The following is a 13,591-nucleotide window of genomic DNA, read 5'->3' as shown; positions in this document are numbered from 1 at the left end:
CTTGGCAGCTTCCGCACCCCCTGGCTCTGTTGGAGCCTGTAAATTAGTTATTATAATGAAAGTCTTTACTGCCTCTGGTGAACTGTGTTTTCCATATGCAGCCTCAGTCTCCTGGTGCTGTGATTCAGCAGCACAGGCATTGCCATTCAAGGGCAGGGACCTGGAGGAAGTGACAGGGGTCCAGAGATAGATGGACTATACCTGAACTTGTTGCCCACTGCAGGCTTCATCCTTTCTATTTTTCATTTCCGTTTAAGCTCATTTAATGGAACCTTTTGTATAAATAATATAAATACGCCTACAGATGAGGCTATATCATAACTTATTAAGAAATAGCCAATTTTTCACCAATCGAGTTGAGCTGTAGCCAAAGAAAAGGTTTTATTATTTTAGTATTTCTTTTCTGAATTTGATGATTTTAGACAAATACAAAGCTGGATTTCCACCCATCGAACTCATTAACAGAGTGCAACTGGGATTGCCAGATTGCTTTAAATGGTTGTTCAACCAATTTCCTCATTCTGTCATTTGCCAGAATATTAATCACAAAAACTATTTTGATAATCAATTAATTGTTTCAGTTATTTTCTCAAGCAAAATGCCAAAAAAGTAAAAAAAAAAAAAAAAAATTAGCTGGTTCTAACTTCTCAAATGTGCAATTTTAGTGTTTTTCTTTGTTGTTCTTACTAAACGGATTTTTCTGTCGGTGGGACAAAACAAAACATTGAAAGACGGCACCTTGGGTTTTGGGAAACTGTGATGGGCATTTTTTCATTATAATAATCGTAAAGTTGCAGCCCACCTCACCCATCTCGTGGTGTATAACCAGGAAAGTAGGTTTGGATTAATGTGCTCAGGTTTCAAGATGTCTGTCTCTTCTGGTGAATGGGATTTCATTTGTGGTGCTCACATTGTTGAAATATTACATTTGGAGCATTCAGCAGCAGCGTCTCTTTCCAGAAACACGACGCTTTTCTCTGGATTGTCCACAGACTTCACTGTGAACATTTTCTTTGGGAGAAAGTAGTTCCAATGAAATCTGTGCTGCTGGATATTTTAAATGTAATTTTTCATTTGCTGTGAGCACTGCAACCAAAAATCCTTTCAGCTCTGTGTGATTGGGGTGATAGAAGGAAATCTCCCAGACTGATATCGCAAAACCTGGACAAATAAAACCAAAGATAAAATAGTTTTTTTTTGTATTTTGGTAGAACTGACCCTTTATTGACCTGCTGCCTCAGTAAATCAGGAAAGAATTACGTGTTGATTGTGAAGGCAAATTCAAAGAAAGCACATCATAAGAGGTGCATCTTTTTATAAATCTAGAAGGCATGCTGTAAGTAGGGGTTAGAAACCTTTCAAAACGAGAGTGGGACGAACTTAATGTTCACATCACTAATATATAAATGCAAAAATGATTTCCCACCTTTTTAATAGTGTGTATAAATCACAAATTGCTATTTAATACCTTTATGGACCCTAGCCTTCCATATATAGTACATGCTCATACACAGGTATGCACATATCTACACACACACACACACACACACACACACACAGGTGCACACATCCACGCACGTAGAAACATTTAAAGGCCCATTTGACAGCTGTGATTACTGCTCTTTGAATGGCATTGAGCGGCAGCCCGCAGCGAGTGAGATCTAACCCTCTCCTGTCCTCTGCTTTCAGGGTCCAGCTGGCTTAAAGGGAGGAGAAGGGCCTCAGGGTCCCCCCGGCCCCATCGTAAGTAGCCCGTTGCTATGGTTACCTCATCTCTCCTGCCACAGAGATTGCAGTGAAAAGTGACTTGTGCTTTTGGAGAACGGAGTTGCACATGCTGCGCGCAGCTCCGTTCTCCGGTGATTCAGCTGCACATGCGATGTGAACTGCAGTGTAGAGGTGATACAGTAGAGTAGGGCAGGTAGTTGCTTAGTTCAATTTGGGGGGGGGGGTAAGCCATACTCATATTTCTTTTCTCATAAAACAGATAATTCTCAGTTTGGATCTTATATCTTATTGATATTACTTAGTGTGAAACCTTGTAGGATACACAATATGGACATCTGTGAGCACACAATTACAAATCTTTCTAACTGAAGATCACCTCTCATTCTTACTGTGTTTTTGTTTAGTATCATATTGCTCTGCAGAGGATAAACACTATAGTTTTATAATGATTACGTTTTAGCAGTTTAAAAGGAGAGGCTTATGTGCCACAGTTTGGTAAAAGCAATATGCTGCTTGAGTTGTAGTGTTTGTACAACAGCTAAGAGATATTCTTTGGAATGAAATAAAAGAGAGTGCCCAACAACGTCACTTTGAAGCATGGCTTAATCATTGCCTAATTGCCTAATTGAACAACAACTAGTTTCATCCCAGTAACTTGATTGGTCTGCAATGTTTTTCTACTCACATTTAGCTGTTACTATAGCAACTGCTGCTGGGACAGATGGCGGAAGGTTGTGTCTTATTGTCAGCCTTTATTATTTTTGTATAAGCATTACTTTTAGAGAAACTTTTCGCTCAGTTGATAATACACTTGGGATTTTTCTCTGTGGCTGTAGAAACTTATGTTGCATCTTCTGCATCACTGATTAACCTTAATCACAGTAATGGCAATCCTTTTAGATGCTATAGCTGCATTCACACATTGTACTGTGTCAAATCTGACTTGCTCTTACATAGTTTAGGACCCTGAAAAGGAGCAGGAGTGGCAGGGTAATCCATAAATAAGTGGGGCACTTTTTCGCTGCCTTTGTCTCTGAACCCAGCCTCGGGAGCTCTGGCGGTGAATCTGTACAGAAAGCTGACTGACAGGCAGCTTTGAACTGTCTGACATTTTGTTCAAGCGTTAAACGCAGGCTCCCGATAATTGCCCCTGCTCACCAGCGACAGAGCAACACCAGATTAGATGACAGCGGATATGCAGAGCACGGATGAAAAGATGATGAAAGTGAGAAGAGGGGCTTTCTCTGAAAGAGTGAAACCATTTCCACTGCGAAATGAGATAGTTTTCTTAAATTGGCTTGAAAGTGAGCCATTGGCTGAAAACATGTGATAGACTGTTTTGGTGGTGTTTGAAAAAACTCCTTTTAAAAAAAAAAAAGGGAGCCGGTGTGCAGTGCCCACGCACACAAGAGATCTGATATTTTCCTCCATCGATTTCCTGCCAGAGATTGAGCTGCTGTTGTGCTGTGGGAAAGTCTGTGAGTGCTGTGTGTGTGCTGCAGTTTCCTAGTCTTTTCAGGGGGCTATGTGCATGCGTTTTGAAAGAGACAGACCAAAAAACGAAACAGAACAGAAAGGATGAATGCGACAAGTTGAGTGACGAACTTTGGTTGTGTGTCTGTCTGCGTGTTTTTTGTGTTGCAGTTTTGATTTCTAGCCACAGAATCACATGTGTGAGAGGCAGGGGTAAAACAAGAAGGAGGGAAACAGAAAGAAACAATCTGAAGTCGTGTGAGTCAAAGAAACTTGTGTGTCTGTGTGTGTATGTGTGTGTCCTGGCGAGCAGGTTGGCAGGCTGCGGTTGACAGTTTGGAGCTTTGTGTGTGTGTGTGTGTGTGTGTGTGTGTGTGTCTGTGTGTGTCTGTGTGTGTCTGTGTGTGTCTGTGTCACCAGCAATGTCTGTCATGAAATGGGCCAGGCATATGAGTGCCAGGTGGCAGCTCACATCAGCAGATGAATCAGTGTGTGTGTGTGAGAATCAGAGTGAATCTTTGGCCTGGTAGGAGGATGCCATAATGACGTGCTGATCAAAAATGTAGTCACAGTTTATGTGATCTGAGCCACCACGACAGAGATGAGCACCCACCTGGACAGAGTGAAGATCAGAGTAATAAGACACGCTAATGTGGGAAAAAATGGCGAGACCTTCCATGAGGCCTTGACAGAGGAAAGCAGCTGAATCCTATTAGTCAGATAAGCGTTTACTCATCAGTAGTTCTCATCGGAGTGAAGCTTTGAGGCTGACAGCAGCTGTTGTTACCAGTTTATAAATCATAGTTAACATTGTTGTCGTTGAAGCTCCTTACAAATCAAATAAAAAAAATAATCAAATACAAAGATACATATTCTACTCTACATATTGTAATGTGTGCATGTTGCATTTAATCTAAACTTCAGCAAATATTGTCCTTAAAACATGTTTGGTTGTATGGGCACATCAAGTTTGTTTTTTTTTTAATCTGGGTCTCGTTCTGTGAAAACTGAAAAAACAATGAAGCTGATTCATTCAGGTATATTTAAGGCACTTTACATTATTGTGGCTATAGTCTGTGGAAAAAGGTTTTTCTTGAAAATGTTCTTAATTAATGCAGCCTCTCTAATGAATTCAGACTTTTCATGGTTCAACTTGGACCAAGCACATTTCCTGTGTCTTTCATCTGCTCCACACTGTTCCCTCTCTGCAGGAAATTGACTTTTCTAGTTAGCTGCCGCATAATGCAGCAGTGAGTGATGGGCCTTTGTTCTTTGGTGACAGGGTTCTACTGGAGAGAGAGGTGCTGCTGGCCCCGGAGGTCCCATTGGTCTGACAGGACGCAACGGCCCCCAAGGACCACCTGGCCCAGCCGGAGAAAAAGGAGCTCCTGTGAGTTTTTCTGTCCAACTCTCATTCAGTAAAACGCTTCTTTGACTCTGCATGCACTGTGACTTTTAGGAACAGCACTGATTTGACTGATGGTAATGTGACAATGCCTTATGATTGTTATCAATGTCATGTTTAGGGAGAGAAAGGTCCCATGGGTCCTGCCGGCCGTGATGGAATTCAAGGTCCTGTTGGTCTTCCTGGTCCGGCTGGTCCTCAGGGTCCCCCTGGAGAAGACGGTGACAAGGTGGAACAAAGTTATATATATTAGAATACTAGGAATCCTTGATGTCAACATCTACCTCAGAGAATTAGATATTTTTCCTCACAAAAGCATATACTAAGGTTAATTAAGGGCAAAAATCGAACGGAGAGTTCAACGCCAACATCTGTAACAATCAGCTCCTGGGATCAGAACATTGTGGTTCAACTGCAAAGATTTCTGTAAAACAAAAAACACATTCCTTATAACATCAAAGAAGACACGACCTGTCTTCAGCTGGCAGCGTCTGATCAGAGATGTAAGGATGTCATATGCATTTCTCTTCATGTCTTCTTACTGTGTTCTTTGGTTTTTTTATACTTCTGCCTATCATTATAATTACATTTGACGCACCATGGCTATTTTAGAGAGACATGTCTTAATATACAGTATGTATATATATATATAGAAAATGCATTTAACATTTAACACATATACCATACATTAACAAATAAGCTTTTTCATTTACTCTGTTGCTACTCTCTTCCTATTATAGAAAATATTATCACTCGTGCAGCAGATTATTGCTCAACTTACAGTGGCAAGAAAGAGTATGTGAACATGAATGTGAACTGGGATCTGATCTTCATCTGAGTCACAAGTACAAAACAAAAATCAATGTGCTTCAGCTAATATCACATACACAACTTTATTTTTTTTATGTCTTTACTTAACACAGCCATTAAACATTCACAGTGCTGGTGGAAAAAGTGAGTGAATCATTGGACTTAACTTTTTGAACCTCCTTCGGCAACAACAACCTTGAATGCGTTTTCAGTAATAAGTTGCACAAAGTTCAGGAGGAAGTATTCCTGCAGAACTCCTTCAGCTCAGACATATCGTTAGGATTTCTGTTGTGAGCGTTTCTCTTCAGGTCATTCCACTGCAGCTCTACCGCGTTAAGTTCTGGGCTCTGACTGAGTCACTCCAACAGGAGCTTGTTCTTTGTTTGAAGTCATTCTGTGGTAGATTTACTTGTTGTTTAGGGCCATTGTCCTGCTGCATCATCAGGCTTCTACTGAGCTTCAGCAGGTGGACAGCCACCCTGACAATATCCTGTAAGATAATGATAAACTGATGAACTTGAGAATTAATTTTCCCCTCGATGATGGTGAGCAGCCCAGAGGCAGCAAAGCCCCAAATCACGATCCTCCCTCCACCTCACGTCAGTGTTCATGGGGCCCTTTTTACGCCGTACCTAGTGCTACATGTTCTTCGCAAACTATTCATCAAAGATTTTCAAAAACATTCTCCCAGCAGCGTTGTCAAGACTGTGTGTGTCAAGCTGCTGTTTGGTAAACCTCACGCACGCTGTGATGGGTTTCTTTTTTCTAGAGCAGCAGCTTCCTCCATCAAATCCTGCAATGGACACCATGCTCCATGCAACCACACATCATGATTTGCATATAATAGACTCATGAATACAGATGCTAACCAGCTCCAATGATTCCTTTAAGCCTTTAGCTGTTACTCTGGGCTTTCTTTTTTTTTTTTACCTCACTGATCATTATGCATTGTGCCTTTGCAGTCATCTCAGCTGGATGCCCTCTTTACGGGAGAGCAGTCACAGAACTAAATCATTTCCGTTTAGAGACAGTTTGTCCGACTGTGGAAGGATTAATATCTAAACTCTTTGAGATGATTTTGTAACCCTTTCAGCTTTTTTTAAGTCTTCGGAAATCTCTTTTTTGCAAGGCATGGTTCACAGCAGCAGATGTGTCTTGTGAATGGCAAACTCAAAATGTTTGAGTGTTTTTTATAAGTAGTAGCTCCAACCCAAACCTCCAGTCTGGTTTCATTGACGTTTGCTCACTCCTGATTCCAAATAGACTTTGTTGAAATCATTAGCCTCAGTGTTCACGTACATTTTCCAACCTACATTTTGAAAATTTGAATAATGTTTTCAGCACAGACAAGAACAGTTCAATCATGTATGTGTTTAGTAATTAAAATATATTGTGTTTGTTTTTAATTGTAACTTAGATGATGATCAGAACATGTTTTAGGGCAAATCTATACATAAATGCAGGTTCACGTTCTTTTTGTTGCCCTTGTACACAGATAAACAAATATATATGTACTGAAAGAGCCAGCAGTCTCCACACACTGTTTACCCTCAGGGCAGAAAATCCCTAATCCGCAGTTGATACACTGAACCACAGATCAGCATCTTTACATTTGTAACCATCACACCTCTCCGATCCCAGTCACATCTTCTGGCACACCATTTCGTCAATCAAAGTGCCAATGGGGTTAGAGAGGAAGCCAATCAATTAATTGCAAACACTCGCCCAAGGTGTTTGTGGGCCAATCAAATTAGAATCTCTTGAGAAATATTTACTGCCCAGTCATGGTAAAGGTGACACTTTAAGATATTGGACTTTGACTAAACATGGGAGCCAAGAGCCTGTTAAGATGGAGAGCAGAGATGTGAGCTCTGTTGTTTGTATTGCACCATAGGGGGAAGTCGGTGGACCTGGACAGAAGGGAAGCAAAGGAGACAAGGGGGAACTTGTGAGTCTGGATTTTCTCTCTTTGTTACTTTTTATATAACTTTTTTAATAGAAGCCGAGTTGTGAATGATAATCCATGCTAACTGAGCCAGGAAACACTAATCTTAAGTGCTGAATTCTGAAGTGAACTGAATAAATTAAGGAAACATAGGTTACTTGGCAATGACTCATCTCAGGTTACCTTGCCCTAAACAGTCTGCAGCCTATAAAATATTAACTGAAATGCTGTTATGTTTCCTAAATGGTTGCTTGGTTTATAATATATATATATATATATATGAAATACCAGTGTGCTCTGCATACATGTGTATTTTTAACTGACTTTGGCTTTTGTCACAAATACATTAAATATTGAAATATATTTTCTCTTCTAGAGAAATGTTATTCCCCTCAGGTAGACAGTCTGTATGAGGATCAACAGCTTTAGTGTGTAAATCTTTTCAATAACCTCTGCTGTTCTCTGGCATAAATGGAAACAGCGGGTCTATCTCGTCTCAGACTGCGTATCTCATTGTTCATTGTGTTTTTAGGGTCCACCAGGTCCAAGTGGTCTTCAGGGTGTGGTCGGAGCTCCTGGCCCAGCTGTGAGTATCACTTCCTCCGGCCATCTGGTGTCAACTTTTCCCTCATGAAATATTACCATGCACTTTTATTAAAGGATGCCTTATTCAGGAATAAAACATGAAGTGAAAAGAGTGCCACTACTTGGTAACCAGTGCACACCAATATCCTCCCCAAATGTCAATGTCAAGACATTTTCTAACCTTTATTTGGCAGATTTTCTTTTACAATCCTTTTTTTCCCCAACATATCGAATGCCTTTAAAATGCAATTGTCATTTTTCTAATTTTAGCCCCTTTGTGGGTCATGTGTCATAACAATGAAATGGTAAATCAAGTTTGAAATATTTACTCCAATTCCAGGTCTCATGAAGTGATGATTCCAAACAGGAAATGGACCAAAAGCCTGTGGGCAGAGATTTTTTTTTTTTTAACTAGCTGCCTCCAGACCTGCAGTCCCATGACGAAATGACAGAATCATGTCTGTTTCTGTCAGACTGTACCCTGTTATCCAGTAGTTTCCAACTATATCCTGTTAAGAGCGATGTGTAGCATCTGCAGGTTTTTATTCTTGCTGATGGTGTGACAATCAGTTAAATGAGCTGTTAGAGTGTTTAGATAGATTGGAAAACTGCACACTTGGCTCTTAATGGTGCATAGTTGGAGACCCCTGTTATAATAAGGTGGCCCTATTTAAGAAACAATGTTTAATTCCTCAGTTGGTCAGACATTTAGCGCTGTTCCAGCCAGGTCAGAGATACATTATGCAAGCACTATTGCTTTTTTTTATTGTTGCCTCTGCAGTCCAAAAACCTTTTGGCTGTAGTCCATCTTCATTTAAAAATGCCCAACATTTTATCATAGGAATGTTACACCAATTTCATCTTAACCACAGCTTTTACTTGAGTAACATGAGTAATGTAACGTATTTATATCAGGGTACCCCACAAGGAGTTCTGTCATCACATCATTCAGTAGAATTTTGTTTAAGCGCCCATCCATTAATTACACTGCAATTACAAATGTAGATTTTGTATTGCTTTGTGATTCTTACATAGGATTACACTAGTGACCTTCCATTTACAAAACAGTCACAAACCACAATGGTACCACCACCTGCCAATCATTTCCAACTATTACCTCATATGGCACCAGACCTAGCTGAAAATACTGCCTTGTATGCTGCATCCTCTACTCATCCATCTCATTAACACAACAGGATAAGTCCTGCTTCTACAATAGCTGATGGCCTCGGGGCAACTAACGGCTCATTGCTGTAAATTATCAGGCCTTAACAACCATTCTAGCAAAAATTCAGCATCTGCAGGGCTCTGTGGGGGCTAGAATAGACCTGGTGAGACGGATTGCCGTGAGCAGGTAGCGCACCCAAGCTGAATAACAAATTATTTAACAGTTGTTTGTCCTGGTGAGTCAGTCTGCTCATGTGTATTCATATCTTCATAACGGAGTCCTGACTCGTGCTGTGTAGTTTCACCATTAGCTGCCCTCTCTTTTTTTTTTCTTTTTTTTCTTTTTTTTTTACTTCTGCATGTCCTAATGTTGTTATCACGTTTGACTACATCTACCCCACCTCTCAGGCCAGGAGAAATGTTAGTGTTTGTAGGGAAAATGAATGAACCAATTTCCTGTTCAGCTAAGGCTTAACAAGGTTTGCAAGAGCTCAGTCGCCAGTGCTTTTGTCTACAAGATGCAACCAAGGTGAAGTGTTTGGAATGAAAGAGCCTATAGACATAGGGCAGTATCGATCTTCATCAGGATGCAGTAAACATCCTTTTCTACAAATAAGTAGTAGGTTTTTATTTACCACTATCTGATTAAAAAAAAAATTAAAAAAATACATAGATGTACATGAATAATTTCTGAAATTTGACTTGGCTGGAGGAAACACATTTTTATGATATAAAAGTTTGTGTCTAACATAACATGAGACAAACAATAATCCTGAAATAGGCACTTAATGTTTTTTTCATGCACAGTCTAAACATGTATTGAATTTAGATGCACTTCAGGTGACTCGTAAACTACACCTGCCTGAGCACATGTGTGATGCCTCCAGGCCTGAGCATCTCTTATACCCACAGGCACTGTACAAGTGGTTGTGCTGAATCATACCTCAGTCCATTAAATCGGCCACACTTCAGATTTCAGATACAGCACATTAATACTAAGACCTAACATGTTAAACTTCACAATTGGCAAGTGTTAATACTTATAATGATTAAAGGTGATTGCCTCTGAGAAAGCATTTTACTAATTAGAACTACAGCACGTCAGTTTCTTCTCTTTTAGATCTTAAATTCAGAAAACAGTGAGCCAGTTCTATAGGATACAGTTTGTCAGTTTTGGAAACTGCAAGTATTGTTGGATTAATGCCAAGCAGAAGTCATTAATTCCAGTGTGAGTGATGGACAGTAATGGAGAGACCTGCTGCCCATTGGATTGGGGATAAATTGGACAAAATATCATGGCATTATTTAGACAGAAGAAAACAATTTTAACTTCTTTTCCGCCAGAGTTATCGTACTGGGTTAGACTTTTGATGTTAATTATAATGTAACATCCCATGTTTTTCTTTTTAAAATCCATTCCTACCTCCTATCTGTGGGGCTTCGCTGCTCATAATCACATAAATACTTGACATTATTTACCGTTGGACCATTTCATTAATCATACACAAGCAAACCAAGCTTCATATTTTGGTGATGATAACTGTTCTACGCTGTCCTCCATGTTGTCTTGGAGGTTTCTTTCCAATTCCATCAAGGATGGAAACAGTCTGCCAAAATAGTGGCGCAGGTTGTGCACAGGGCCAGAAACATTTCTGATTCCACTCTCCCTCAGGAAGTGTCGGGGCAGTCAGATTTGTGTCTGTTTTTTTGGTTTGTTTAAAGTCTCTCTAAACTTTAGTCCACTTTGTCGCCGACTCTTTGGTTCAGAGTTGTACTCACGGTACCTGTAATCACCTAGCATTTCCCTCTTAACTGTTCTGCATTCAGAACCAGCACCTGAGGCTGCCTACATGTCCCAGGGCTCAGCGAGAGCTCCTCAAGCTCTTTCAACTGCTGACATGTGTTTGAACTGAAAACTCCCAGTTTGTCAGCACTTCACTCTTTCCCTGTAGTCTCCCCTTTCTATCCGCTGAAGCCCTGCGCACCTCTGACTTCACAGATGAAGTCAGCATCTTTCACATAGGCTGTTTACCATAACCCCTTGGCTGTACTGTACTTCATCTTGCTTCTCCTGATGAGAAGCTTTGGTAGGATGGCTGCTGTTTCCCCAGGTAGCCCAGCAGCACAGCGCACCAGTGGCTCGGACAGTTGCCCTTGTACTTTTAAGTATCTTCCATGAATTTTCTGCAGATTTACAGGTTTACAGGTTGAATCTAAACTCTAAATGGACTAAAATCTAAATGAATGCCATCTGCGATATGTCTGAGATGCAGACTATTGGCCTGTACAGAGTTCATAGTGAGAAAAGCTCCTGCCCCCTCCTGAGAAGACACTGTGTGGGTGTAGAGAATTGATGGATGGATGGTATTGCCATAAAATGACCTTCAGAAAAGGCAGTTAAGGTAACCGTCCATCCTCAGCCTTTGTTAGAATATGGGCGTCGACCCACACTCCACCATGTGAGCTTGGATATGCTCCATAACCTTGAAAAGGATTAAGAGAGCAAAGAAATCCCATAAGAGAAAAAAACCCACACAGATATGAGTGTTTGTGGACTTGCATTTCCTAAACCTCCAGCTAATGGGGATCAGAATAAAGATGTTTGCATTGTGTGAACTTTGACCTCCCACAGGGCAGCGACGGTGAGTCTGGACCGAGAGGACAGCAGGGTATGTTTGGACAGAAAGGAGACGAAGGACCCAGAGGATTCCCAGGTCTACCAGGACCCATCGGGCTGCAGGTAAGTCTAAGTGTGCATCCTCTAGATAAACACACAAGACACCCAGATCACATTGAACGCAGCTCAGTCGGTACACACTTCACTTTCCCTCAGCCAGCCAGAGCAGAGCGAGCTCCTCTATACCCCATGAGCCGACATTTCATTTCTCCTTACATCATTTACATCAAACCAGAGCATAATTTATTAATGCAGCCTTGGCTCCTAATAACACTTTGTATTGCTCCTGGGCAAATAATGCTTTTTCGGCCTCAAGGACTTTCCTTAGCATAGACAGTGCTAAAAATCCATCACCATTGCAAACATTTTGCATTTGGCATTTTGCCGCAGCGTTAATGGTGGAGGGGAGGCTGCCGTTGGTTTTTCCTCTCAGTCTGCATCATTATCATGCAGTAAACTGCTCCCCTGCAGTGCTCCCGGGCCCAAATAAGAGACCAGCTGCCGTGGCAGCTCTTATTTGATCAGATATTTTAATCAATGTATAGAATAAGTTCATTTATCTTCTGCAAATATTTTCTCATATTAGACACATTACAATAAACATACAGTCTTCAGCACCTAGCAGATTTAACAACTAGGCAGTCAGGATGTAGTTCTAAGTTGATTTGGATACCAAGATTGACACATTTGCTTGCCTGTGATATTACAAATATTCTGTCGAGTCACTAGGACTCCCTGTAAACAGATAGAATAAAATAAATAAAACCGGCCTGCAGTTTTTTTCCCCCTCAATTCACATTGATCTAGGGCTATTTATCTCATTTGTAATGATAACGGTTCACTGATTCATAGATGAGTGTTTTTCTTGGAATCATGCAGAGTATTGTACCATTTTTGGTGCTGAGAGAGGAAATAACACCTTCTTCTTCTTCTTCTTCTCCTTCTTCTTCTTCTTTTTACACATAAAAAGTTAAAATGACAAACAATAAAACACAGCGTGCCTCAGTTCAATACACTCAGGGGTGTTGAAGACACAGCCGTACTTAGTGAGGTGTGATGTGAAGTTTATGGTGGCTAATGCTAGAAACATGTAGGTGGGTATTGCTGTTTTACTGACATTATGTTGTCAGTTTAGTTCATCGATGACTCTTGTGCTACTGTTACATTTTGTTTTAGCATCTGTGTGTGTCTCTCTCTCTCAGTTGTCACTTAAAGTTTTTGTTTAGCAAAAGTTGCATAGTCTCGCTTATATTATATTTTCTGTGTGTGCAGTAACCATGTCAGATGTCAAGAAACTTGTCCCATAAGGATGTGACTCTAAAACTAAGGCTGAATTTTATGTTGCTGCTCTCCCACAATGCTGCTCCATTCAGCTCTCTTTTCCTTAAAATTGTAACAGAGTGAAAGAGGAGCAAAAGACAAGAGCGTTAAAGCCAATGAGTTAGAGTTGAGGAAACTTGCTTTGGTGGCAACGAATAAAGAAACAGCATACTTGAGAATATCTCAAAGTCAATTATCCAAGGACTCACTGAGGATGAAATTAGAGCGAAACCCCACTGGTCAATAGGGCCAGATAACAGAGTTATTAAGTGCAATTGGCTTTTAATTGGGCATAATGCACTCCATCTCCACTCTTTTAATTATGTTTGGCTAAGCTGCCCTTCAGTAGATGGCAGCAGCCACTGCAAGCTCAGCTCTTCAATGCAATTATCTGTAGCATTAATGATTTTTGACTATGGGGAATGAATGGCTTCGGTTCGAAAGCCTTCCTTCATGTGGGGCTGTGTTTGCTGTGGAATAT

General features: G+C 40.7%; 1 protein-coding gene across 2 annotated transcripts in view; it reads left to right on the top strand.

Annotated features, from left to right (window-relative positions):
* Nucleotides 1–13,591, top strand: part of LOC111231096 (collagen alpha-1(XI) chain-like) — an 86,586-nt gene that overhangs the window by 55,560 nt on the left and 17,435 nt on the right. For both annotated transcript variants that reach the window (XM_022758083.1, XM_022758082.1), the window contains exons 41-46: nucleotides 1,690–1,743; nucleotides 4,484–4,591; nucleotides 4,728–4,835; nucleotides 7,311–7,364; nucleotides 7,894–7,947; nucleotides 11,746–11,853. In XM_022758083.1, the coding sequence (XP_022613804.1) occupies nucleotides 1,690–1,743; nucleotides 4,484–4,591; nucleotides 4,728–4,835; nucleotides 7,311–7,364; nucleotides 7,894–7,947; nucleotides 11,746–11,853 (486 nt within the window). The remainder of the gene's footprint in view (nucleotides 1–1,689; nucleotides 1,744–4,483; nucleotides 4,592–4,727; nucleotides 4,836–7,310; nucleotides 7,365–7,893; nucleotides 7,948–11,745; nucleotides 11,854–13,591) is intronic.

The sequence above is a fragment of the Seriola dumerili genome, unplaced genomic scaffold (assembly GCF_002260705.1).
Source record: "Seriola dumerili isolate Sdu_G_001 unplaced genomic scaffold, Sdu_1.0 BDQW01000291.1, whole genome shotgun sequence".
Classification (NCBI taxonomy): domain Eukaryota; kingdom Metazoa; phylum Chordata; class Actinopteri; order Carangiformes; family Carangidae; genus Seriola; species Seriola dumerili.
This window is presented reverse-complemented; position numbering and strand designations above follow the sequence as displayed.